The sequence below is a fragment of the Capsella rubella genome, unplaced genomic scaffold, assembly GCF_000375325.1.
Source record: "Capsella rubella cultivar Monte Gargano unplaced genomic scaffold, Caprub1_0 scaffold_6, whole genome shotgun sequence".
In the NCBI taxonomy this organism is placed as follows: Eukaryota; Viridiplantae; Streptophyta; class Magnoliopsida; order Brassicales; family Brassicaceae; genus Capsella; species Capsella rubella.
Genome location: NW_006238918.1, coordinates 13,732,281 through 13,758,737, shown reverse-complemented (window position 1 = coordinate 13,758,737; position 26,457 = coordinate 13,732,281). Strand labels below are relative to the sequence as shown.

General features: G+C 36.4%; 6 protein-coding genes, 1 long non-coding RNA gene, 1 other non-coding gene and 1 pseudogene across 9 annotated transcripts; 4 read left to right on the top strand and 5 right to left on the bottom strand.

Moving 5' to 3' along the window:
• Nucleotides 1–773: 773 nt before the first annotated feature.
• Nucleotides 774–1,271, bottom strand: LOC111830226. Its single transcript, XR_002833627.1, has 3 exons — nucleotides 1,174–1,271; nucleotides 1,000–1,068; nucleotides 774–840 (listed from the first exon to the last, which is right to left on the bottom strand). It is a non-coding gene; the product is annotated as an uncharacterized LOC111830226 (long non-coding RNA).
• A 210-nt stretch (nucleotides 1,272–1,481) lies between these two features.
• LOC111830007 lies at nucleotides 1,482–3,200 on the top strand (annotated as a pseudogene).
• A 2,011-nt stretch (nucleotides 3,201–5,211) lies between these two features.
• Nucleotides 5,212–8,886, top strand: LOC17883906. Its single transcript, XM_006287099.2, has 3 exons — nucleotides 5,212–5,517; nucleotides 6,147–7,968; nucleotides 8,104–8,886. The coding sequence occupies exons 2-3, from the start codon at nucleotides 6,169–6,171 to the stop codon at nucleotides 8,443–8,445; spliced, it is 2,142 nt and encodes a 713-aa protein (XP_006287161.1). The 5' UTR covers nucleotides 5,212–5,517; nucleotides 6,147–6,168; the 3' UTR covers nucleotides 8,446–8,886.
• LOC17882199 lies at nucleotides 8,774–12,238 on the bottom strand. Its single transcript, XM_006286311.2, has 9 exons — nucleotides 12,147–12,238; nucleotides 10,598–12,002; nucleotides 10,375–10,493; nucleotides 10,110–10,234; nucleotides 9,836–9,935; nucleotides 9,616–9,702; nucleotides 9,406–9,489; nucleotides 9,243–9,328; nucleotides 8,774–9,133 (listed from the first exon to the last, which is right to left on the bottom strand). The coding sequence occupies exons 2-9, from the start codon at nucleotides 11,766–11,768 to the stop codon at nucleotides 8,980–8,982; spliced, it is 1,926 nt and encodes a 641-aa protein (XP_006286373.1). The 5' UTR covers nucleotides 11,769–12,002; nucleotides 12,147–12,238; the 3' UTR covers nucleotides 8,774–8,979.
• Nucleotides 12,239–13,222: 984 nt separating this feature from the next.
• Nucleotides 13,223–18,167, top strand: LOC17884558 (eukaryotic translation initiation factor 3 subunit A). 2 transcript variants are annotated; one of them, XM_006286795.2, is made up of 14 exons: nucleotides 13,223–13,289; nucleotides 13,588–13,691; nucleotides 13,785–14,266; nucleotides 14,355–14,570; nucleotides 14,710–15,078; nucleotides 15,167–15,196; nucleotides 15,286–15,513; nucleotides 15,619–15,780; nucleotides 15,905–16,126; nucleotides 16,218–16,424; nucleotides 16,509–16,715; nucleotides 16,794–16,874; nucleotides 17,004–17,205; nucleotides 17,312–18,167. In XM_006286795.2, exons 2-14 carry the CDS (start codon nucleotides 13,646–13,648, stop codon nucleotides 17,872–17,874), a joined length of 3,015 nt encoding a protein of 1,004 aa, XP_006286857.1. In that variant the 5' UTR covers nucleotides 13,223–13,289; nucleotides 13,588–13,645; the 3' UTR covers nucleotides 17,875–18,167. The 2 variants fall into 2 exon arrangements, with proteins under 2 accessions (XP_006286857.1, XP_023635815.1); XM_023780047.1 differs by lacking the exon at nucleotides 13,223–13,289 and adding an exon at nucleotides 13,367–13,391.
• A 200-nt stretch (nucleotides 18,168–18,367) lies between these two features.
• LOC17883393 (short-chain dehydrogenase TIC 32, chloroplastic) lies at nucleotides 18,368–20,721 on the top strand. The gene is made up of 8 exons (XM_006286470.2): nucleotides 18,368–18,584; nucleotides 18,798–19,029; nucleotides 19,126–19,205; nucleotides 19,342–19,495; nucleotides 19,593–19,671; nucleotides 19,784–19,868; nucleotides 20,195–20,241; nucleotides 20,375–20,721. The coding sequence occupies exons 1-8, from the start codon at nucleotides 18,479–18,481 to the stop codon at nucleotides 20,543–20,545; spliced, it is 954 nt and encodes a 317-aa protein (XP_006286532.1). The 5' UTR covers nucleotides 18,368–18,478; the 3' UTR covers nucleotides 20,546–20,721.
• A 227-nt stretch (nucleotides 20,722–20,948) lies between these two features.
• On the bottom strand, nucleotides 20,949–21,020 carry TRNAT-UGU. The gene has a single exon. It is a non-coding gene; the product is annotated as a tRNA-Thr (tRNA).
• Nucleotides 21,021–21,402: 382 nt separating this feature from the next.
• Nucleotides 21,403–21,709, bottom strand: LOC111830223. The gene has a single exon (XM_023781857.1). The coding sequence runs from the start codon at nucleotides 21,707–21,709 to the stop codon at nucleotides 21,512–21,514; it is 198 nt and encodes a 65-aa protein (XP_023637625.1). The 3' UTR covers nucleotides 21,403–21,511.
• Nucleotides 21,710–23,335: 1,626 nt separating this feature from the next.
• On the bottom strand, nucleotides 23,336–25,978 carry LOC17883712 (AT-rich interactive domain-containing protein 2). Its single transcript, XM_006287292.2, has 3 exons — nucleotides 25,736–25,978; nucleotides 24,613–25,534; nucleotides 23,336–24,447 (listed from the first exon to the last, which is right to left on the bottom strand). The coding sequence occupies exons 2-3, from the start codon at nucleotides 25,492–25,494 to the stop codon at nucleotides 23,578–23,580; spliced, it is 1,752 nt and encodes a 583-aa protein (XP_006287354.1). The 5' UTR covers nucleotides 25,495–25,534; nucleotides 25,736–25,978; the 3' UTR covers nucleotides 23,336–23,577.
• Between the last annotated feature and the right edge of the window lie 479 nt (nucleotides 25,979–26,457).

The window sequence follows — 26,457 nt, the reverse complement described above, 5'->3', positions numbered from 1 at the left end:
AACATTGTCTGCATATTTTTCAGAGGCACCAATTGGGATCTTCATCTGTGAGAATTTTTACATTAACCAAGTTAGTTACCGTAAATTGTAATTGACAAAAGAGGAAGAGAAAGAGATGATCACTTACTGTTTTTGCTTAAAAGCGTGGTAGACGATTCAACAACAACGTTAGATGATCTCCATCAATGTGTCCAAATCTAGCTTTAGCTTCTTCATCTGCTTCTTCATCTGCTGCTTTTTGATCCTTCTTCATCTAGCTTTAGCTTCTTCATCTGCTGCTTTCATCTTCATAGACTGAATAAAGCACTTCTTCATCTGCTGCTTTCATCTTCATAGACTGAATAAAGCAGAGAAATAAAAGAAGAGGTCCATGGAAGAGGTCAGCAGATGCATAAAAAGGCGATGAGACTAAGAAACTGCAACATCACTTACTTAGTATATGCAGAACCGAGACTAAAGACTGCTGAGGATAAGCTAACTCTAATACTTGAGTCTAATTGATAATCACTACATACCTAACCAAAGCTAGCAAGAATCTTTATAAGAAAACGAAAGTAAAGGGGTGGTACCTGAGAGCATGACTGAAACCCGAGAGAACCTCATTTGAGAAGTTGAATACAGGATCTTTGGATCCAAGAGGAACTCACTGATCATTATCTCACCTGTCTTTGTCAAGTTACTTTCATCATCCAGTGCTCCCAAGTAACAAATAATTAGCCACAAAAGTACATAAGCTTATAAAGAAGAGAAGCTAGAGAGAGAGCTTACTTAAGCACGGCTCTGGTTTCCTCAAAACGAACGATGTACGTAACCAACTTCATGGCTGAGACACATACATGGCTGCAACCAATGTATAACAAAGTATAGGATTTGTACAGATAAACAGATTTCAGAATAAGCAATTCATTCTCTAAGATACTAAATCATCATCATGATCTCTAATTAAATCATTCCTAATCTCAAATAGAAATCAAGAAGACGAGGGGTTTTTACAAATACCTCTCTTCACTGGCTTGGCTTCTCCGTCGCTAGACTCAGAATCCGGTGGAAAATCGATATTGAGTTAGGCTGAAGAAGAAGAAGAACAGAGGAGATCGATCTGATCTTATCATTCAAATTCAATCAATGAAACGAAACGAAACGATGATATAAAAGTAATTTTTACAATCTTACCCTTACGGATCATCATCATCATGGCCTCGATAGGGTTCTACTTGGATGGATCATCATCGGCGGAATTGACAGAGACCTATTACGCATACCTCTCGCTCGATTCTTCTCTTCACTTCTCAACTTCGCCGTAGTCTCTGGTGAAGCCGATACAGATTCAGAGATCGATCGATCTATATCATTCAATCATTGAAACGAGACGATGATATAAAAGTACTTTTCCCAATCTTACTTTTACGGATCATCATCGTTTTAAGGTTTACAAGAGGAACTGAGGAAGAAGAGAGTTTTGAATTATCTCTCTGGGATGAATGAAGAAGAAAGAAGCGTTGAGTTGTGTGATATGTGAGAGAGAGAGAGAAATTAAGAATTAAGAAGTTCAAAAGAAAAAGGAAAGTGATGTTTAATCTCACAACGGTTAGATTTTTAATTATAACTTTTAAGGAAATTAAGAGATTTCGTTTTTGTTATTTCCTTTTCTTTCTTCATCCTAACGGTCACAAAATATTATTACTAAATAGTTTCTTTTTTTTTGGATCAAATACTAAATAGTTTCTAAAATTTCAAATTTCAATACTGAAACATGCTATTCATATATGTATCATGTTTTTAACTTTTATATGTTATAAATTATACCCAACCGTTAAGAGTTTACGTACCATAATGATTTGAACGGAAACAAAATTACGGATCGGGTCAGGTCATGTCGGGTCGGGTTTGATATTGGTAACACAATGACGACGAAGACGAAGAAGAAGTCACATGCAAAACAGAGATTGTTTCTCTTCGTGTTCTTGTTCCTAGGGTTATGCTCGATGTTGAATCCCTGTAAATTTCGAAGCTTTAAACGATCATATAGAGGTTAGACTTGTTCTGTTACTTCCTGTTGATCATCATCTAGTCTCAGACTTCAATTTGGCGATTGATTCTAGTGAAAAGGCGGCGCCTTTGGTGATGGGTTTTGATCTCAAGACTCTGTCTTTCAATGGGAGGAGTTCATATTTACTTGTAGAAATTTCTCAACTTGGTTTTCAAAGAAGGAACTTTTTGATTTCTCTGAAATGGTTGCCGTCTATTAGTTGGCGAGAATTTGCTGATCATTGGTTTGGTACTTGTTGTTGTTCGTTCGTATACTTGCTTAAGTGGGTTGTGTTTACTTAGTGCTACTACTGTTTTTGCTTAGAAAGGATGATCTTGTAGAATGTTGTATCTTTGTCTGATGAAATTGAAAACTAAATTGAATCGAGTTTAGCTCTGAGTTGTTATCTTGGTGGAAGTGAACCGGGTTCTGGAAGTAGTGAAGACATTTATGATGTGAGCCATGAGGATGAAGGTGAGAGTGTATGTGGTAAAGTGGATGACTTGAAGCAGCCTTGTTTAGGTAATGCATCAATATTTGGGTGTTGAGTAGTGAGTACATGACTCACATGATTCTAATGAGAGTTTTACACTTGATAAGACATTGCTTCTTGATGGTTTTCCCGAGGATGATATTATGGCGAAAGCATTGAATGTTTCAAAGAGTGTTGACTGGATTGAGTTCGTTTGCCATGAGTGTTCATCTCCACTTAGAGCCTATCCTTCAAGCGTTGGGAGCATCAAACAAACTCATAGATGGTGGAGTTAGACTCTTCAAATGTTATATTTCTACATCATCGACGTCTACTGAATCCTCTGCGTGATTTCAGGAAATATAGGTTGGAAAGAATGTTTATCAATCAGCTAGTGGAATGCGCCAAAAAGAAGAGTTATCTTGAATCCAAACACATTTTCATCGACTGGTCTTTGCTCGAGCCGATAGGAACCTGGTTGCACATTAGAGCTAAGCCCTATTGTGAAGGTTCTGTTTTCAGATTGCAGTAGCTCAGTGGTGAAGAAGATTGACTAAGGGACAAGGAGAGGAGTTGATAACTAATGTAAGCAAATACCTTCCATCTTCGTATTTGTATCTTCAGGGCTCACACGTCTCATTGATGCATCATGCATCTATGATAATGAAGATTTTTTTCTTTTCACTTTTTCGAATATAGTTTCTGGCTCAGTTTTGGCTTATATTAAATATTTGGTTATACGCTTGTTTGCTTGTTTTCAGTTGAGTGAAAGAAATAATTCTTATCACATATATTGTCTTCTCTGATTACATAGATAATAACAAAATATAGTAGCTTATTTGATGTGTTTTATGTATTAATAATTACATAGATAACAACAATGATTTTTGTATTTAAGTAAATCACATAATAAGTTAATGGTTTTGATTGACAATGTGAAAATAAGCAATTCCCTTACTAATTCATAAGATTGTCTAGTTTTAATTTAGATTCTAATATCTTGAATTATTTTACTATTAGTTTAGCTCTAAATTTTAAAAATAACTAATTATAATAAGAATGAATACATTAAAGATATAAACAAAACTAGTGTTTAGATATTGAATATATATAAAAAAATCAATAGTTTTTTTATTAAATTGTTTATGGTTTTGTATAATGAAAAAGATATAATCTTAGGAAGAAAATTCCTATGATGATTTTGTATTTAAATAAATCAAATAATAAGTTAATGTTTTTTAGCAACAATATAAAAATAAGTAATTCTCTTACTAATCACATAAATTTTCTAGTTTTAATTTAGATTTTAATATCTTGAATTAAATACAAAATCATCGTCGTCATTTTCTTCCTAAGATTATATTTTTTAATAATATAATATCTTGAAATTGTTTATAGCTTTGTATAATTAAAAATTTAAAAATAATAATAGTTTTTAGATTTTTTAACAGTAGAAATAAAATTATATATAAAAATAATTTTGGAATATTTTTTGGGTCAAAAACGGTCAACGCCGGAGTCAACACCGGTCAACGCCAGAATCAGTTGACCGGTGTACCAAAATTTTATGTTTATGGTGTTGACTACATAACGTTGTATAGTTGATGCATGTGGTCATGCAATACATCTATTTCGTGTAACTGAATGTACAATAGGATATTTGACATGTGTGACCATGCATTCTTCTATAGTTGTTCTATAGTTGGCGTAGCCAGCTATCTTTTTTTCTATAAAAAACTACATCTGAAATATGAAATACACAATAATGGTAAAAAATAATATAAATGGGATTTATCGACCAACGGATTTTAAATAGACGGACCTAAATAGACTATAAACTTAAACGCATATAAATGAACACGGACGTACATAATACTAACATAAATGGGCCTGGCAAGCCCGTTTAACACCTCTAAACACATATAACTGGACACGGACGTACATAATACTAACATAAATGGGCCTGGCAAGCCCGTTTTAACACCCCTAGTAAGATCTATAGAACCGTCAGCATTAACTAAGAATTTAGGTTAGGTCGAGGATACTATATGTACTGCAACTGTGGTACAAATGAGTGATGGATTTATATTTTGTCTACACGTTGTCTATTGATCCTTTTTGTTAAAAATTTGAGTTACTACGTTTCCGTATACTCTCATTTACACTCCCAAATAAAACCACCGATGATACAGTTTCATATGAGTCATTTAATTCCAAATCCCTATAAAATTAATTTTGTCTTTTACCTCTTTGGACCAAAAATGATTTTAAAGTTTTGAAAGTTTGGTCAAAAAAAGTGGGTCTTCTCCCCAATTACAATGCGGCCCATTATGGATAGGAAGCTAGCATTAAACAAATACATAATTACTATTTATTTTCCTTAAATCTCAAATCTGACTTTAATAAATCACTCACTACCAATATATATTCGAAATTATAAAACAAAAATATTTTGTAATTGGGGATAGGAATCTCACATGAACTTCCCGAGAAACAAGTAAACAAAAATTACTTTATTATTAATTTGGTTCACGAACCGATCCAAAAACTTTTTAAATGACTAAAATACCCTTTTGAAATAGCTCAGCGACAGTTTCTGACGAAAGGGGTAAGATTGTCTTAGGTCACAAACACTTCATTGAAGTGAAAAAAACCTTTGTTTTTGTTTTCTGATAGAACCAAACAAGTGAGGAAAAAAGAAACAGACAACAAAAAAGCTAAAGTGTTAAAGTACAGTGTGAGAGAGAGAGTGATTGAGTGATAGAGATATTTCCACACTCGAAGAAAGAAAAAAAAGAAACAAAATGATGCCTTGAGGGATAAAACAAATTGATTGCTTTTCTATCTTTTTGTTTACACTTACTAAAAGAACATGATCGGTTTGTATTATTACCAATACCACCGTCATTGTTTTGTAATCTCTCCTGCTTCTTCTTGTTCTTGTTCTTGTTCTTCAAGTCGATGTCGATGAAGAAATGTTTGAGATTTACACAGTGTCTTTCTTACTCTAACTCGGGTATGTTTTGTTTTTTTTCTTTTATGTCTCTATCTGTATCTCTTAGATCTCTTTTTCACTATCTGTGTAAAAAAAAAAAAAAAATTGCCTCTTTTTGCTTCTTTTGCTTAATGCTAGTTTTTGTAGCTATCTGATTCTTTTGTTTGGTGAAAATTCTTATTTGACTGCTATTTTGTGTTCTTTCTCATTCTTTAGGTTCAGTTTGATACTCTCTCTTTAAGTTAATTGGTAGGTTTTTATTGATTAGTTCAATTCAATCTGTTGGGTTTTGTTTTCTGTTTTTTTTGTTTAGTTCATGTATTGACCTGAAATGAGATCTACATTGGTTACGTATCTAAGATCATTAAATCTGCATGTGTAGTTTGTGTTTTTGGGAGGTTAAAGTTGAGTCCTTTTGAAGCTTATGACATTGAGTTCATTGGATCTATTACCACTGATTAAGAAAGATTCTACTCTGTTACTATCATGAAGAATTAGTTGTTTGGTAAGTGTCTGAGATTGGTTTTTGTCATTCATTGTTTGTGTTGGAGATTTTGTGTAGACAAATTTGGTATCTTTTATGTTTTGAGGTGTATATGTTTTTTGATTTAGGAGGACTAATTTGCTTTGAATTTGTAATGTTCTTACAGATGTTTTGATGTGGTGATTGGAATGGAAATGGAATTTGGTAAAGGAATTGATATGGAACAAAGCCCCAATAGTGTTCTTCCTGCTCCTCGTCCTTTCACTGAGTTAGAAAAGAGGAGTACTAGACTGAAGCCGCCTCGTAGAGATGAGGTATTGAGAGTTAAAGAAGGGTTCACCGAGATAAGCTTCAGGCGCTATCGTAGCACATCTTGTAAGAATTTTCCTTCAAAACCTCTAGCAATGGGGGATACAACGGAGCTGAGGAGAGGTTCTGTGTACCAAAGTTCCAATGAGTTTTTTAAAGAACATAGAGAACCGCAGGGGCGTAGAGATTCAAAGGCTAAGCTTGAGTTGTCTCGTAGTAGTGATGCTTCATTCTCATTTAGAGTTGTTGATTCTTCGAGAAAGGCAAGTACAGAGAAAAGACCGAGTAAGATGGTTTTAGATGGGCAGAAGTCATCAGTTGAACCTTGCACCTCTAGCAACTTCATTGACATTTGTTTGAAATCAGGTATTAAAGATAGAGCAGCGGTGTTGGATTCAGCTGATGATGTAGCTGGTTCCCCGAACGAATGTTATAATGACCATAAGATTAGATTGCCTAAGCCACATTCTGCTAAGGTAGACTCATTAGAAACAAGTTGCAATAAGGAGAGCTCAAGAGTTAGGAAAATGTTTGATCCATTTGTTAAGTCAAAATCTCTGAGAAGTCCTCTTGGTTATATAGGAGAATCAGGTGATCAGTTTAAATTTGGATGTACAGAGAAGCCGGGGAAGAACAATGAGCGTTGCAAATCTATGTTGAGTGATTACTCAAACATTCATAAAAGATCAAATCTTTGTCCTCCTCCAGTTGTCAGTAAAGATTATACTTCAGTGCTGAAATCTTCCCCGGTTCATCTACATTGCCGTCTCAAGATGGAAAGCAAACATGGATTGCCGGTTTTTAAGTTTGTGTCAGATTCTCCTGAGGAGGTTTACGCCGCAAAGACGTGGAAATCTGACAATGGTTCGACATGGATATATACATTTTCATCTGCTGGAAGCAGAAAGAGGAGCAGTGCTAGTGTGCGGGGTTTGAACGAAAATAGTAAAGAATCTTTGCTGTTGGCTCAGATGCAAGTTACCTGTAGCATGTGCTCAGAAGTAAGAAAAAAGGGACAAGATCCAGAAACTTTGATGGTAAATGAGTTTGTTTTGTATGATATTGCACAAGCAAGACGAAGTGTGTCAACAAAGGAAGATCAATCACTACCACTTGATATGATTAATAATGCCTCCAAGAATTCTGTTAAACCAGACTCAGAGGTAAGAAATAACTCAATGTCCGGGGATGCTTCGGATCCAATGAAGCAGAGATCTCAGCCGAAAAGAACATCTCAAAGCTATGATCTCGAGGCTTCAAATGGAACAAACCCGTGGTCAGCTGCAGATTTGCATCCTGACCTTGAGATCGCGGCCATAATTATTCAGGACACTATTGAGAAGAGAGAAAGCTTAAAATACAGAAGAGGTGACAAAAGGTTGATGGAGAAAACTAATCTTCTTGGTCTTTCTCCAATTGAGGAGGAGAAGAAGGAGTTCGTTGGTAGCAGAAGTTCAGAAAAATTAAAGATTGTTATCCCAAGGGGAAACCACGGGTTACCAAGTACCGAGAACGCTGGTCCTTCTCCTTTGATTCAGAGATGGAGGTCAGGAGGTGGTTGTGACTGTGGTGGTTGGGATATGGCTTGTCCACTTATGGTTCTTGGAAATCCTCGTATCTCATGTTCTCATGATCAGCCTCTTGTAGACAATCAGCATCCTTTGCAACTATTTGTCCAGGTAAAAAAAGGTTCTTTCCTCAATTAAACAGAAGTTGTGTTGCCTTGGAGCTGCTCATTTGGACTTTCATGAGCAATTATGTTAAGGAACTCTTCTTCTTTTCATTATCTAAAATGACCTGTCTACATATAACAGGGTGCTAAAGAGCAAATACCTGGATTGTACATGTCGTTTGTTGAGGAAGGGCAATACGATGTTCATTTCCACGCGCAGTTATCAACGTTGCAAGCATTCTCCATCTGCGTTGCCATACTACACAACACGGAAGTCTCGGATAGTTATAGAAATGGCGAGAATGTACAACAGTTCTCGCATTGCAACTCGTTGAAAATGTTGATTGATGATGATGTTCAGTTCTTAGTCGAAGCAGTAACAGAGGAAGGAGAAAAGAACGTCCCTACGCTTGTGAAAGAAGCTGCAACCGCTCTTCAATCCTACATGCCAAACCCTCCTTTCTCGCCAATCTCCCGAGTGTAGTCTGTGATGCTGTCATTATTGCAGGTACATTTGTATTCTTCGTTGTATCGTGAGTTGGCGATAAGAAGAGAAGAGAAGGCTGGTCTCCAACTTCCCTGCAAAGCGCAGCCATGAAAGAGCAGATTCGCAGGACAAACTAGAGCTTAAAGATGGGATGGTCTGTGATCTTATGACTGAGAAAGGCGTCAGATTCTTTGCTGTATCATTTATTTATTCTTCGAATAGGATCTAGGATTCTAGGCAAAAGAAAAAGCCACACTGTTCATATTGTAAGGTAGCAAATGGGAGGTGCCCAATTTGGTTAGAGGTCTGATAAGTGTAGAGTTGGTTGATCCTTCAAAAAAGTTTTGTAACTTGTAGTGAATAATGGATCTTCCTCTCCAGTCAAAAAGGACTTTGCACAAATGAATTTAATCAAATCAATAGTTACAAAAAAGAAAAGTAACACAAAAAGAATTGTACATTTTTCCATTCTTTGTTTTACATATGTTGCAGTCATGATGGTTTCGTTGAGGGGTGAATTGTCCTTGTTCTTTAACGGTTTAGGGCCATCTTTGGTTTTGTACCAGAGAGAGCTGACGAATTGGGCTGTGCCGCTTCTAGAGAGAGTACACTCTTGTAAAATTCATATGAAGCAAAGAATATAGCTCCTTGGGACATGTACATCACTAGTCTGGGGATCAATCCTCTGCAACATATAAAAAAGAAAAGACTGTGCCCGTGAATTGATGAAGCATGGATAATACAACTCAATAACCAGGACAAGGGAGGTAAGATCAGTGAAAGAGAGCAGAGACCTGTATAGCCCTCTCAGACCTTCTTGTTTGCGTATTGATTGAAGAGTTTGATAGACACTAGGATGTTGGTTCCTAGATCCGGGAATCTGTAGCAATGAGATAAGTCAGATGTAGAAGACAACTCTTACAGTAGTTCCTGAAAAGGTTGGAAAGACAAACAAACCTGAGTTTGTAATCTTGTTTTTACTACATCAAACGGGGTTGTAAAGAAAGCAGCAGCAGATCCCGCTAATCCTCCACATATGAGCTTTTAGGAGAAAATATTGGGAATATTAAGTAATCTCAGGTTCTCCATAAGAAAATAAATTACAGATAGCTAAGGGAACCATATATAGTGCAGGATATTGTAAGATGAAGCAGAGAAGAGACAAACCGTTTGTAATGTCGTGGGTTGAGCTGATTGACCAAGAGGACCTAGGGATGGTAATACCATCTGCTTCATGTTTTCATAAACATAGAACTGTATTTCCAATAAATTTGGTATCACAACTGTGTGCAAACAGAAAAGGAAAATAGAAGAAAACTGAACATAAAGATCATAGGCTACTCCTAGCTAGAGCATATGAACATATTATAGTGTGCGCAAAATGTACCTTAATGATTGAGTGTGGGATATTTCTACATAGCACTGCAGTCCAGCCAGCATATAAAGAAAGCAGACCACCCTTTTGGATGATTCCGACCAATGCAGTCCTGTGTTCATAAGAGCCAAAAATATCATTAAAACATGTAAACGCACAAAAGGAAATAGAGAACGACTTTAAATGAGAACTAATTTTGTTAAGCCAGGAAACCTTTAAGATACAAGAGAACAAGGAAGTGTATTATGCAGTTATCAAAAGTTAGGTTCAGCTTGCAGATGTTTACCAGCAATTGCGATAATGTGAACTGACTTGCATCTGCTGTTTTATACGCTCACTTGGCGTGAAGATAAAAGAAGTTGCAATGCTTGCAGAACCACCAGCTACGCAGTGGGTAAGGGAACAATATTCCTGAAATTTCAAGAATTTAATTATATGAACTTGCTCATTCTACTCAACAAGCCAGCAGAAGAATGGTGAAATATGTCAGGGAAACATGTAGGATAAGATGTAGGAGGTTCTAGAGATAGTTCTATTAAAGTAACTAAGACCTTAGGAAAAAGAGGAAGAAGAGTTCCTTTAACTGACTCATAAGTGAATGTATAAAGGGCAGAGACAGGAGCTGATGAGGCAATGTTGCTAGCAATCCCCCGATAAAGTCCAGAAACACCTGTATACATATTGGGAAACACGTGTTAAGCAACAAGGCACTGTGACAAACTAATGAAAAACGTAAGAATCCTTTTCTGATTGTCTCCAGTATATGTTTTTTACCTCTTTCTGAAATGATTGATCTCCCAGTATAACATAGTGATTTCTCCTCCAAGCGGCATGACTGAATCATTGTTTTAACTGTATCAAGTGGATGAAGACAAAGACTAACGCTTATGCCTGCCAACGCACCAGCAAAAGCATGCCGTTGTTTAGCAAAGGCGTAAGTAGGTGTTTCTGGAGAGGACGAACAAACTTCAGTCTCTTGATCTTTTCTATCTCTCTCAAGTAACTGTTGGTTTTCAACTATAGATAAGCTGTGGATGTCTGAGTTATTCCCTGATGAAGAAATCTCAGTATCGCCGTCCGTGCTACATTTTGAACTTGTTCTGTTCACTATTTTTTTGTTGGCACACCTATCTTTGTAAAGCAAGAGAAAATAGTTCACATCATTAGATCTGCATGTTCTGGTGTCTACTAATGATTCTGCGACGCTTGCTATGAGAGAACTCCTCGGTTCAACTAGAGTTGTGAGTCCCTCTGCACCAGTAGTAACAAAGATAGAATCACAACTTTTGGCATTTCTTGATGCGCATTCTGCTTCACTGCTGGGTATACAGTCTTCATCTTTTCTTTTCTCAATCTCAGCCGCTCCTCTATGATATCTAGTAAAAGTCGGAACTACTTGCCTACAGCTATACAATTTCTCTCTCTCCCATCTAGCATTGAGAGGAGAACTATACTCTTTGCAAGAACCACTGGTAGACATGGCTCCACTTTTCTGATTAAACCGACTAAAGAAACTAGATGGATCAGAAATGCACATCTTCTCAGCTACTCTCAAAAGTTTAACCCTCGGCTGAGTAGTCGTTGACGATTGAGACATAACCTTCTGATCAGCAGGCAACTGAGCACTATCCGCCAAAACTTTGAACTCGCTGATATTTACATCATCTAAATTTCTTTCCTTCAGTGAGCTAATCAAATCACCAGAAACAAAAACCGAGCGATCCCACATCAAATCAACAGCAGATATCAGCGAATCTCTGCTCAGGATTTGACTCAACTTGGTCTCTCCTCTTTTGCTATTGTCCCTCTGGAAAGCATGTTCATACTCCACATGTGCATGATGATCATTAATCTTTGACAACTTCCTCTTAGCCTCAGCTAAGTTCCAACTATGCTTAATCGAAGGGTGACCCTTCTTCACAGGGCCTTTTGCAGATGAGGCCATTTTCTTATCATACAAGTCTATAGAAATCAATCAAAAGGAGACGCAATATACCAAAAAAACCAACTTCAAACACCTCCGGGTCAACTAGTCAGAGCTTCAAATCAGAACCCAGTAAGCATTTGTGCAACACCTGATTGCTAAATAACCAAGTTCTGATTTTTCGATCCACAGATTCAATTGTACCAAGATTCAGAAGCAACCCGAGTAATCCAATGCCCTAGCTGCACCAAGGATCTGTTCCAAAACATGTCTCATGTGAGAAAAAAATCGAAAATTTCTAAAAAATCACAATGTTTCAAAACCAATAGACCAAAATTATTTCTTTAGCGAGGGTCACTGCAAAATCCAGTAAGCTGTAGCTCAAAATTAAAATTATACCTTGAGAAACTAAGACACTCTTCTTCCGAAGAAGATTGAGATTTGCCCAAATTGCTCATTTTTCTCGGGAAAGTTTCTGGGTTTAAGTTTATGCGCTGCTTGTTCTCCTCCTCAAAGGGTTTTACTTTTTTACCTTCTTTTTTTTTGTTTTGTTTTTATTTTCTTACTTTTTAGTTTTTACAATAGTGAAAATTAAAAATTATATATAAACCCTTTTGACACTTTGTTTGTTTTTTTTACATCAAGTAAGTACTATGAAATATGAATCTTTACAATAATTTTCTTACAATATTGGAATTTTTAAAATTTAGGTTACTATGAAATATGAATCTCCAAGGACCAAGACAAGATTATATTACATTTTCATCAAGGAAGTAGTAAATTCAATTAGATTTATAGGTATTGAAAGTCTAAAGTGAATGTGTACTAGATGAACTGATAAAACATTGAGCAAGACTAACCTTTATATCAAAAATCTCATAAAATATTTTTTATGTGTGTTTTCATGGATATGATCTTGTCTAATGGTATTTGAAACACAAGAATCATATAGCTTAATAAATCGAAATCATACATCAATGATTAACCATTTTACTTTGACCTTTCACCTGTACATGTAAGATAAATATTTAACGAGTTGACCATAGAAAAAACTTTGATTATTTGAATTCGCGGTATTGAAAATGAAAGATTATACCTAATCTAATATAAAAATATGGACTATGGATCCATATTCTTGTTAATTTATTCATTTTCGTCACACCGTTTAGTAACAAGAAGTGAATATATGAGTTATTTAAGTTATTTGGAAGCTTGTATCTTAGGAATAGTATGAATTAACTATTATTGAAGCAAAAAAAAAAAAAAATTAAATATTATATAGAAAGAAAGTGTATATGTCACATGATTATTTGAGAATCAAATCCCATAAATGTGTTGATCTCAATTCTATAACATAAATGGGATTTATACACACTAAAAAGATAAAAACGGGGTCAATTTCGAAAACATAAGAAATGACGGTGCTATCTGCAAATCTAGGTAATATATATTTAGAACGATAATATTAAGGAACCAGAAACCCTAGAGCTGCTTCCGTTTCGCTTCCTCATCTCGCTTACCACTCTTATCACGGCTACAAAGGTTAGACCTAAGTTTCGGCTCTGTTCTTCCGCCAGTGATTGGATCTCTACTGTTATTTTTATCGAATCTGATTGAATTGATCTGTTTTGAGATTTGCCCAAGGTTATCGAATCTTTTGTGCCTCGTATGTGTCATTTTTGATTCTTTGAGACGAATTTAGGGTTTGGGCGAGTTGTTTCTGGGTTTTGTAGTTAAGATACGCCGAAGGATACGTTTTTTTTCTGAGATATCTGATGGGTTTTTTTCGGATTCACGTGAATCTTGTAACAAAATCGATACTTTTGTGTGTGTTTTTCAGGCGAATTTGGAGTGTACCTTTCGTGAGAGCTTGTCTTTGGCCTTTGTTTGGCTGAAACATGTCGCATTTTGCGAAACCGGAGAATGCATTGAAGCGTGCTGATGGTTAGTTACGAAATGGTTTGGATTTAATGGTGGTGGATTTGGTTTTAGAGTGTGTGTGAATTGACTTTTGTGTTACATTTTTTATTTGTGTAGAATTGATCAATGTTGGACAGAAACAAGATGCCCTTCAGGCGCTTCATGATCTCATTACTTCCAAGAGATACAGAGCATGGCAGAAACCGCTTGAAAAGATCATGTTTAAGTATCTTGATCTTTGTGTTGACTTGAAGAGGGGTCGATTCGCCAAGGATGGATTGATCCAGTATCGGATTGTTTGCCAGCAAGTGAATGTCAGTTCCTTGGAGGAAGTTATCAAGCATTTCCTACATCTTGCTACCGAGAAAGCTGAGCAAGCTCGTTCTCAGGCGGATGCTCTTGAGGAGGCCCTTGATGTCGATGACCTTGAAGCTGATAGAAAGCCTGAGGATTTACAGCTGAGTATTGTCAGTGGGGAGAAGGGAAAAGATAGATCTGACCGCGAGTTGGTCACCCCATGGTTCAAGTTCTTGTGGGAGACATACAGGACAGTCCTTGAGATATTGCGAAACAACTCAAAGTTGGAAGCACTTTATGCGGTTAGTTTTCGTTGATGTTAAGCTTATTGGTGATACCTCTGATTTTAAGTTGATTGAGATTGAAGACTTGTTCTTTATTATATTGTAGATGACAGCACATAAAGCATTCCAGTTCTGCAAGCAGTACAAGCGAACAACAGAGTTCCGTAGGCTTTGTGAAATTATAAGAAATCATTTGGCAAACCTGAACAAGTACAGAGACCAAAGGGACCGACCTGACTTGTCAGCCCCTGAGAGCTTGCAACTGTATCTGGACACGAGATTTGATCAGTTGAAAGTTGCTACTGAGCTTGGACTTTGGCAGGTGCGTTTTTTTTCTGTGTATATTTTTTTCTGATGCGACCTTATCTTATATCATATTAGTTTGGCAACATAAACCTTCTACTCTCTTTCACTTCTGGGAATAAGTTAGTGTGGTTCTTGATGTATCTTTTGGTTTGCAGGAAGCTTTTCGCTCTGTTGAAGATATCTACGGATTGATGTGCATGGTCAAAAAAACGCCCAAATCATCTTTATTGATGGTTTATTATTCCAAATTGACTGAAATCTTCTGGATTTCTTCTAGCCATCTTTATCATGCTTATGCATGGTTTAAGCTGTTTAGTCTGCAGAAAAATTTCAATAAGAATTTAAGCCAAAAGGATTTGCAGCTAATAGCATCATCTGTTGTCTTGGCGGCTTTGTCTGTTCCACCATTTGATCGGGCTCAGAGTGCATCCCATATGGAACTCGAAAATGAGAAAGAACGTAATTTGAGGATGGCCAACCTCATTGGATTTAACCTTGAACCTAAATTTGAGGGCAGAGATATGGTAAAATAGGTTCTCATGTTGCTTCATTTTTGTTTGAGCTGTTTATTTCCTAGTTTGCTCTTTCTAATACCCTTTTTTCTTTTTTCAGCTATCCAGGTCAGCTCTTCTGTCAGAGCTGGTGAGTCTCTAGCAGCTACCTTATCTGTGGTTTAGAATATTTTTCTCCTTACAGGAATCTGATTTGGAGGCTAATTTCTATGCAATTAGGTTTCAAGAGGTGTTCTGAGCTGTGCATCTCAGGAGGTGAAAGATCTTTTTCATGTTTTGGAGCATGAATTTCATCCACTTGATCTTGGCTCCAAGATTCAGCCTTTGCTGGAAAAGATTTCCAAATCTGGTGGGAAACTGTCCTCAGCTCCTTCTTTACCCGAAGTGCAACTTTTCCAATATGTTCCTTCTCTGGAGAAGCTTTCTACTCTGAGGCTACTTCAACAGGTAAAAAGTGCTTCTTGTTCTCTACGTGGGCAATACCTATTCAACATTTACTGGTCTGGGTGTTTAGCCCCTTTTTGTTTTCTAATGTTGCAATTTTATTTTCAGGTTTCTAAGATCTATCAGACAATAAGAATTGAGAGTTTATCTCAGTTGGTACCCTTCTTTGAATTCTCAGTGGTAGAGAAGATATCTGTTGATGCTGTGAAGAACAATTTTGTTGCCATGAAAGTTGATCACATGAAGGGTGTTGTAATTTTTGGAAATTTGGTAAGCCTCTGTTGATGCTTGAGCTTGACACTGTTTATCATGTCTATCGTTGGGTAATATGACTAAACTTATTGACGCCTGTTTGGTAGATACTAATCTATTTAATCAACTGTTTGTGTATAAGGGTATTGAGTCTGATGGACTGAGGGATCATCTGGCTGTCTTTGCTGAGTCTTTGAGCAAAGTAAGAGCCATGCTGTATCCTGTCCCAAGTAAAGCATCAAAATTAGGTGGCATACTTCCAAATTTAGCAGACACTGTTGAGAAAGAACACAAAAGATTACTTGCTCGGAAATCAATCATTGAAAAGAGGAAGGAGGATCAAGAACGTCAGCAACTAGAAATGGTAGTGAGCTTCTCCATGGTGGTTTTGACACTTCTCCTCTTATGCTATGCCGATTTATAACAGTTCTTTGATTTGATGTTAACTTTTGAAGGAACGTGAAGAGGAGCAGAAACGGCTTAAGCTTCAGAAGCTAACTGAGGAGGCAGAACAAAAGAGACTTGCAGCAGAGCTTGCAGAGAGAAGGAAACAAAGAATCCTTAGGGAGATAGAGGAGAAGGAGCTTGAAGAAGCTCAGGCTTTGCTTGAGGACACAGAGAAGCGCATGAAAAAGGGAAAGAAGAAGCCACTTTTAGATGGAGTACGTTTATTAATACAATTTGTTAGCTATTATAGTTCACTGGTTTGCGAATTACTAATATTGGTTGGGTTACTCTAAATGTAGGAGAAGGTGACAAAGCAAACTGTGATGGAGAGGGCCTTAACTGAGCAGCTCAAGGAAAGGCAAGAGATGGAGAAGAAACTCCAAAAACTTGCCAAAACAATGGATTATTTGGAAAGAGCAAAGAGAGAAGAGGCTGCTCCATTGATTGAAGCTTCATATCAGCGAAGACTGGTAGAGGAAAGAGAATTTTACGAGCGCGAGCAACAGGTAAAAACCTTAATTTTCCAGTAGTTTTTCTCTTCTTATAACATGGTTGAGGTCCTTTAAAACCCTTCTCTTTTGCAGCGTGAAGTTGAACTCAGTAAAGAGCGTCATGAGAGTGACTTAAAGGAGAAAAACAGGTTATCCAGAATGTTGGATAATAAGGTCAGTTTTTGCCTTGTCATTTGTATCTCTGTCCTACATTGAGTTAATTTAATGTTCTCTAGTTTCTTCATTTTTTTTTTCTGTAACTTTCTTTTCAATCTACTTACAATCGATTCTTTATGTGTCCAGGAAATATTCCAAGCACAAGTGATAAGTCATCGACAAGCAGAGTTTGACAGAATAAGGACTGAGAGAGAGGAGCGCATCAGTCAAATAATTCGAGCCAGGAAGCAAGAAAGGGATATTAAGAGGAAGCAGATATATTATTTGAAAATTGAAGAAGAAAGAATTACAAAGCTGCAGGAAGAAGAGGAAGCTCGCAAGCAGGAAGGTGTGGACTTGCTTCCATAAATCCACATCATTTTGACATTGATGTTGAAGCTTTTCTAATATAACTTCTTGTGTCTGTTTATAATATGGGTTTTCCTCTAATGTAGAAGCGGAGAGGCTCAAAAAGGAAGCAGCTGAACGCAAAGCGAAGTTGGATGAAATTGCCGAGAAGCAAAAGCAAAGAGAGAGAGAGGTGGAGGAAAAAGCTAGGCTGGGGCGAGAATCCCTGTTGAATGCACCTCCTGCTCGCCTTCAAGAGCCTACTGCTGCCCCTGCTGGAACTGCCGCTCCTGCTGGAACTGCCGCTCCTGCTGCTACAGCGCCAGCATCAGGGTCAGGTCCATCCAAATATGTTCCTAAGTGGAAGCGCCAGACTACTGAAGTCTCAGGCCCAGCAGCAGCAACACCATCAGAAACTGACCGCTTGTCCAACCGTGGACCACCTGCGGGAGATGACCACTGGGGAAGCAGTAGAGGTGGACCGCCACAGAATCCTGATCGGTGGACTAGTGGCAGGGATAGAGCTGGACCTCCAGCTGAAGGAGGAGACCGTTGGGGTTCTGGTCCTAGAGGCAGTGACCGCCCAAGTGGTGGTGGTGATGCTTGGCGCAGCAGTGATGAACGCCGGTCAACATTTGGAAGCTCCAGGCCTAGGCCAACACAGCGTTGAGTAATAATATTTTTTTGGTCTCATGGAATGAATGAAAGGTTTATCTCTGGATTTCAAACACCACAGCACTCTTCTTTAGCCCAAACCTGTCTTCCTTCTTTTGAAGATTGCTCATCTTTTATATGTTTTATGAAAGATTTTAAAACATGTTAGACTTGTTTTTGCTCTACACACCCAAGAGAGAGAGTTGTTCTGTCTTCTTTGTTTGTAGCACTCTTCATTTGCAGTTTCTGCTGTAAAAACCTTTGACATCAGTCAGCTTCTTTTCATGCAATTATTGTCATTGTCTATTACTTAAATTTGATGTTTAGGACATTAACCAAATTTACATTTACCAACTTTTGTATCAAGATTAAGAAATCTAGATAATACTAATACAGCATCTTTATCTTATCTTGTATTAAGGAGCTATTTAGATAAAGTACTTTACTTTAATACTATGGCCAAAAGACAAAAGCTCTCTTCTCTAGGAAAAGTTGAATCCACTGTGCGTATAATTAACAAATTCACACGAGTGTCTGTGTGATCATCTGCTAGGGGTTTGTTTAGGATTTTTCAAGTTTGCAAATTAAGATTAGGGAAGAGAGAAGAAACTAGAAAAAAAATGTGGCCTTTTTGGTGGAAAGGAGCATCTGGGTTCTCAGCTCGTTCAACAGCTGAAGAAGTCACTCATGGAATTGATGGTACTGGTCTCACAGCTATCGTCACAGGTCTTCTTCTCCATCAACTTTATTTGATCTGGGTTTGTTTCATTTTCTACTTTCAGGGTTTTGATTCTGTCCCCTGAACTAAAAGTTGTTGTAGTATCTGTTAGTGGATGAAAGGTTTCAACTTTATCGGAATATTTCAATCAGGCTTTGTAAGAACATATATTGAAGCTAAAGAGAAGATTTTTGTTGATTCTTGATGTAATTTGATTGCAGGAGCATCAAGTGGTATTGGGGAAGAGGCAACACGTGTTCTTGCTCTTCGTGGTGTTCATGTTGTAATGGCTGTAAGGAACACAGATTCTGGTAACCAAGTCAGAGAAAAGATACTTAAGGAAACACCTGAGGCTAAGATTGATGTAATGAAGTTAGATCTTAGCTCAATGGATTCTGTCAGGAGCTTTGCATCAGAGTTCAAGTCTTTGGACTTACCCTTGAATCTTCTCATGTACAATCCATAACTTCATTGTTTATTTAAGTAATTGATGGATTACTTAATGTTAATACGTGTTAGTCGACTTAATCTTTGTTCTTGTTTTTGTAGCAATAATGCGGGGATTATGGCATGCCCGTTCTTGCTTTCAAGCGACAACATTGAATTACAGTTTGCAACAAATCATTTGGGTACTCCTCCATTTTTGCTTCTTTGTAGAACTTTTGTTCGTTGGTTTTGTTTCACTTGTTTTCATACAATGTTTAAAGTATGATGAGGAACATTTTCTATGTTTGGATGCTTTATGTTTTATATAATTTGTTTCAGGTCATTTTCTGTTGACAAAGCTTCTTTTGGAGACAATGAAGAAAACAGCTAATGAAAGCAATAGAGAAGGAAGAATTGTAATTGTTTCATCAGAAGGTCATCGATTTGCTTATGGGGAAGGGATTCGATTTGAAAAAATAAATGAAGAAGCAAGGTGATTGTTATGAGATACTTATTGTTTACTGCTTTTGATATTCAATTTGTTGTAAACTTATAACATACTGTTTTTTTCTCTCACTGTTACTCTATAGTTACAATACGTTGCAAGCATATGGTCAGTCAAAGCTCTGTAACATATTACACGCTACTGAGCTTGCTAGGCAGTTCAAGGTAAAGTAGTATCTTTCAGGTCATTTTGTAAAACATTTAATCAGTTCAAAAGGCCAAAGAGAAAGCTAATGGAAAGAAGTTTTGTTTTATCGTTTGGTTATGCGTAAAACAGGAACAAGGTGTGAATATCACTGCCAATTCACTTCATCCCGGATCCATTATGACCAATCTTTTGCGCTACCACAGCTTCATAAATAGTAAATTCTTTTGCTCATTATACTTCGGTTTTTAATTTCCTTTGTTTTTCTATTACTACATACTGGATTGACACTGGATCATAGACAACAATCCTAAAAAGTGCGTCTGTCTTGTAAGAATATAGTTTGAACCTGCTCTGTAACTTATATTCTAGGTGATGTTTGATTCTGTATAACTAGTATAAGGTTAACTCTTTCTTAATCTACGCATTTGGAATGTTGTACCATGTTAAACTTGTCAATGGATTTTTATGATCTAATAATGGATGCATCAATAAATCAACCAGTAATTTCATAAATTTTCTGTTTTCTATTGTTTGATGCAGCAATCGGTAATGTGGTGGGAAAGTATGTTCTGAAGAGTATTCCACAGGTCAGGTTTTGGTTTATCCATCTAATTTACCTCCAAAGTCATGATCATGCTCAAGCATTTGATCATTCTGTCCTCAACACACCCACATACATACATGTTTGTATATGAGTTTTTTCTTATATGGCCGTTGCAGGGAGCGGCAACTACATGCTATGCAGCGCTACATCCGCAAGCAAAGGGAGTGAGTGGAGAATACTTGATGGATAACAACATATCTAATCCTAATTCTCAGGGTAAAGACAAAGATTTGGCCAAGAAGTTATGGGAATTTAGCTTGAGCTTAACTGGTGAAGAAGAATCATAAATACCTTACAAAATTACAGTATTACAGATAAAGAGAGTCTCGTTTATATACAATGCCGGTTCAGTTTCTAAGGAAAAATCAAAAATCTTATGAATAAAAAGTTGGTTTGTCATTACATATCTCAGTCTTGTATATAATATAGTTAATCTTACAAAACAAAATGAGATTTTGTGCAAGTTTCTTTTGAATTGTTGGCTTATATTCCAATTGTAGTGGATTGAGATGATCAATTTCATGAAATATCGTAAAGACATCACGAGATTTAACGAGTTTTGGAGTCTATTGGACACACTGAACATCTAGGAAACAGCTCTCTAGCTTTCTCTATTTATCTGAGTCCAATGCTCTGTGAAAGAGTTAAAACAAAAAAAAATTCGACGAGAAAATTACAAATATAAAAAAGTGCCCACACGCAGGATCGAACTACGGACCTTCAGTTTACAAGACTGACGCTCTACCACTGAGCTATACGGGCTAATTGTTTACAATTCAAAGTCATAAATATTTAAACTATTATATCTATCCGGAGAATTGCAAAACTAACCAAATATGATACTTTCCTTAGTTTCATTACGAATCTAACACCAAAGTGAACTAAGATCCTAAATTTGCAGATGAGTAAAAAAAATTAGATACATAAATGAAAAAACTAGAGTAATATATTCTGTCACATGAATAATTTCAAGAAACAAAAAACTTCTCTTATTGATCAATAAGTTACATCAAGTTTTTACAAAACATATAAACTCAGATTATATATGCATGCTGATGCTGTGTCAACATTTTGAGTTTCTCAGACAATTCAAACGAAATATGATACAAAAATACTCATATTGCAAACTTGCAAGCCATTTCATTATATTCCAATAAGTAATTCACTACAAATCATGACAATATTCACAATTCTAAAAAGGACAGATAAATTAACACAAATTAGACATTAGCAAATCTAACTTTCCCGACTATTTAGTGACCGCAAGCACTACGACTCGGACCAGAAACTAACCTACGACCCGACCACAAACCCTCCTTGTTCACTACTCTCTTCTGGCTCTTTCCTAATCCGATGACGTCACAGCCACGATATGGTACCATGGCCATTGAACATGTCAAGTAACCGAACAAGAAGAAGACCAAAACTTTGAAAAGCTTCTTCATCCCCATATCATAATCACCTTCTATGTTAACAATAGTATTAGGTTTTGACCATTATACATGCATATGTATAGGGTTATGTATTCATGTTTTCGATGTTGGTTAAATGCATATTTAATGTTTTGGGTCAATTCAATTGACTGAGTACACACTTTTAGAATAAAACGATTTAGTTTTTTTTTTATATATATTTTATATACACTGTGACGTTTCAATGCAGTTTCATTAAGTAAACTGAGTTTGGCTCTTAGCCTTAGAGTAATTTAAAGCATGTATCTATAGATACATAAATTTGTGAATATTTCCTATGTGAAAGTTTATTCAAATGGTGATGAATATTTTTTTTCTAAGTTATTGCATTTCCCTAAGGCGCGATCTTTCGAAGCCATAGCAGTAACATGTATCTGCAGTCTTCCACAAGAGGTTCTGAGACTGGTATTAGTGGAAGCAGCCTTCAGGTTCTATTATTGAAAAGTTCTCTTCCAAAGGAACATGGCTGCAAATTAGACAGATCTCTCTAACTCTCTCCATGTGCCTTGGTATAAAGCTGTTTGGTTTAAGGAAGTTGTTCCAAAGTTTTCTCTTATCCATAGCAGCTTAGGAAAGTCTAACCACAAGAGATAGATTGAGACAGTGGGGAATGAATGTTTGTTGCAGCTTGTGTTCTTTGTCAATCTGGTTTGGACTCTCATGATCACTTATTCTTAGAGTGTGAGTTTTTCAAGATCAGTTTGGGGAAAGATTTTGCAGAACCCACTCCGCCACATTATGCAAGTAAAAATTCTAAAAACTGCTTCTACAAACCTCAATCTATATGATATGGAAAGAGCAGTACCTTTGAAATTTCTCAGCTGAAGCAAGTACAATGTCCTCTACAAAGTCTCTTGTAGATCATACAAATGCACAACCGACTCGTCGGAGTATCCAACAATCAGAATTTCTCTCCTTGGTTTTTTACTTTGGTTGTATCATTAGTTCACCCTAAGTGCTACAAAGCTCATATTACCTAATCTATTATCTTCCTTACTCGTCTGTTTCCTTAATCAGACATGACCATCTTGTTTGGCTATTGTTCTTTTGACGAAACTCCAATAAACTTTGAAACGATCAATGGTTGCAACAAAACATCTCCATCAACAAGATACGACATCTTTATTGGTTATAGCTACTTCTCATACTTGATGAAATGATGAGTGAGTATACCATCTTCTGAATCTTGTTACATGTAGACATTCCCTAAGGCACACATTGCTCTCCTAATAAAAGCTAGGTGTGTTTTTGGGAATTTCATTTTCTAGAATGTAAACTTTTGTTTTATTTGGACCTAATCTTAACATTCATGTAAAAAGGAAAAAGAAGTTCAAATAATGATTTCAAAAAGAATCGTCCTTAATTATACATATGAAGATAACATTTGGAAAAGAAGAAAAAGACATTTTCAGTTCCTCTTTTTCATAGAAAAGGACATTTTACGGAAAAAAAAAAAAGACAAAGTTTCGTGCAACAAATAATATATTATCATGAAGAAGAATATATTGGAAAATGAAATTAAACTTAGATATATTTGACTCTCTTTTTCTGGTCATTGGATGTATTATTCTTAAAAAAAAAAGCTTAATAAAAAAATAAAATAAATGTACCTAAAAAATTAAACTTCATTGAAAAACTAAAAACCAATCTGATTCCAAAAGTTACACCTAAACTGTGGACTGTAGTTACTGAAATTTTAAAAGATTAAAAAAAAAAAAAGCTACCAACTCCTATACTTCTATTTTCAAAAGAAGGTTATGAGTTAAAAGCTTATACAAAAACATAAAAACAATTTTTTTTTTCTTTTTCTTCTTCTCTTGTTCTTCCCCCTACTCTTCTGCTTCACTTCAATAGTCTTCACACTGACGATTCAGACAACAGATCATCATATCTGTATCACATGAAGAAACAGCACCACGACCAAATCTTCCACCAACAGAACCAAAAGTTTTAGTATCATCATCACTGTCTACATCTGTTGGAGTCACACGGTTCTGGTATCTTCTGCGGTTGATCAAGAACACATTGAAGTAGTAATGCACCAGCTGCTTCCTCTTCCTACCTGGGAGATACTTTACCGTATTTTTCCAGAAAAACGGATCCGCGATGATCATGTCCTTAAACCTTTTCTCTTCTCTCTCTGTCCATCCAAGACACACTTCTTCTCCCAACTTATCTAACTTCCAAAGGAAAAACACGTCGCCTAGCTCGCCTTTTAGCTCTTTTCTGTTCTCCGCGATGTGAAGTCTAACGCATTCCACAGAATATGGGAGGCGGGCGTCGCAGCTGCAAGAACCTGGCCTTCCTTTGCCAGCCAAATCATCTCCCCGCTGTAATTGATCCAAGGCTTCGTTGTTTTCTGGTGGCGACCATACACGAGTTCCTAACCATTTGCTATCGCTATCTACACCCCCTTCTGTCCATTCATCCAGTTGGGCTTGGTAACGAGGCCCTATGCAAACCTTCCTTTTCGGGATATCTTCTGCGTTTTCCTCTTGTAAGTCTATGGCTTCAGATGTTTCTTCTTCAATAAGGTCTTCTTCTTCTCTGCACAATCTTGATTTCATTAGACGACTGACAAATCTTCCATAACTGCTACACGAGCTATACCGGCGTTTCGATAATTTTGGACTCCTCATGTTGTATCTTGACCTCGCTAACAACTTTTCATCATTATTGTCTTCGTCATACATAGACGGATGCACAAATTGGTGACACTGCAAGAGTTTATCATAAGTTAAGCTATCTCAAAGAGTCACAAGTATGAAAAAAAATAAAGCATACTTATATATATATATATATCAGCAGCAAATGTTATATCAATCTAAAACTGAAGGCAATATAAAGTAAATAAAGCTGTTCAGTAGAGTTAAAGACAGTACCAGATTTGGACAACATCGATATTTGAGTAGAGCATTGCCTCTTGGAACAAGTAGAGCGTTTTTGGCTTTAATCGCTTTGATGGAACACTCTTTACCAGTATAGTACCTCCATTTAGAACAGTGAGGTATAACACCAATGGAAGGATCATGAGGAGATCTTGCAACTGAAGTCAGCCATTGCAACATTTCTTGCAAATCTCCTCCTTTCTTCTTTGAGGACAAATCCAAACCTTTCTCCTCAGCACATACAACAGACTCATTAAGAACATCAACAAAAGAAGATCCTACTCCTTCTTCATCATATCTACTCTCTCTAAATCTCTTCCTATGGAACTCTGAGAACGACTCTTCTATAAGGTTACAACCTAATGCCACAGCTCTGTTACGTTTTTGACAATTACCATTTTCTAGCAAACCCTTGAATCCATTACCTAGCTCTTGTAACATACCCCCGTAACACCCTTTCTTTTTACCATCCCGGTTCAAGATCCTCGTTTCCTCGACCGCCCATTTCTCCATCCGGTCCAAATACTTTGAGTAAACCAACCTCAAAGATGGGGAGACATAACAGTCCGAGCCTAATTTCTCAGCTACTGAATCCCACAACCCATTCCTAGACACAGAATCAAACCCTTCCCTCTCACAAACCAACACAAAGAGCTTAAACAAATCGACATTTTCGCCATCACCAAGAACAGCAGGCAGGGAACTTACATTGCCCTCTTCCTCAAGAAAAAACAACAGAGCTTGATCAAACAATCTCCTTAACCTGTTCTCACATTCATCAATATACTCAATCTTAACATCAACATATGAACCTGAACTATGATTGAAACTTGACCATCCCCCCATTAAACCCTTAAGACTCAATTCCCTACTCATTCATCCTCTAATCAAGAAAGGTCACTCCAGTTCATAAAACCTAAGCCAAAACAAACACAAAAGATCAATCAATTAAGCAGCTAATTTCAAGAAATGGGTCAAACAAACAAACATGGGATTAGCCTAAAGGTTTGATTTTTAAAAAAAATTCAGACGTTTTGTCTTTCTTGATTTCTGAAATTTATATTTTTTATTTTTATCCGAAATGTTTCAATTGAATTTTGGATTTTGAGGTTTTTACCTGGAATTTGCTGTAGAAGGCAAGAGGAAATGTTTTGTAAAGAACCCTCCTTTATGGGTTTAACTCCGCCATTGTTGTTACAGAAGTGACAAAAAAAAAATACTGAAAAAAAGGCAAAAAATTTAGAGATCAAATGGAAAAGACATGCAAGCACTTAAGCAAAGAACCCTTTGTCTGTTTTATCTTTTGTATTTTGTTTTTGTAAACAAATCTGAGGTTAATATTTAAGATTGAGTTTATAAGAAAAAAAAAAAAAACAAGAAACAAAAGAGAAAACTAAATCTGAGATATGATAAAATATATTTCTAGGTTTATGTTTATATAGAGAGAGGGGATGAGTGGTAGGTGATTGTGATTTTTTAATTTAGGTTTTACAAAAGGTAATCAAAGAATTGCAAAAATTGGATTTGATTTTTACTTTGTGTGGGTTTGAAAATTATTTAATTTTGTTCACAAAATACTTCATAGTCATATCATATATATGGGATTTGGTTGTAAGATGGATAAGAATTAGTCACCTTGGAACTTTTATGCTAAATATATTGGATATTTTCTTTAAATGAAACATTGAATAGAAATCACTAATATTCAACAAAACATAAATACGAAATCACCCTTTATACAGCTCAATTCTAATAATCATAAATGCAAAAAGAGAGAAAAGTAGAAAGTAATATTTTTTATTTAGGTAAATAAATAAACCTTTTTTTTTTTTTTTGAGA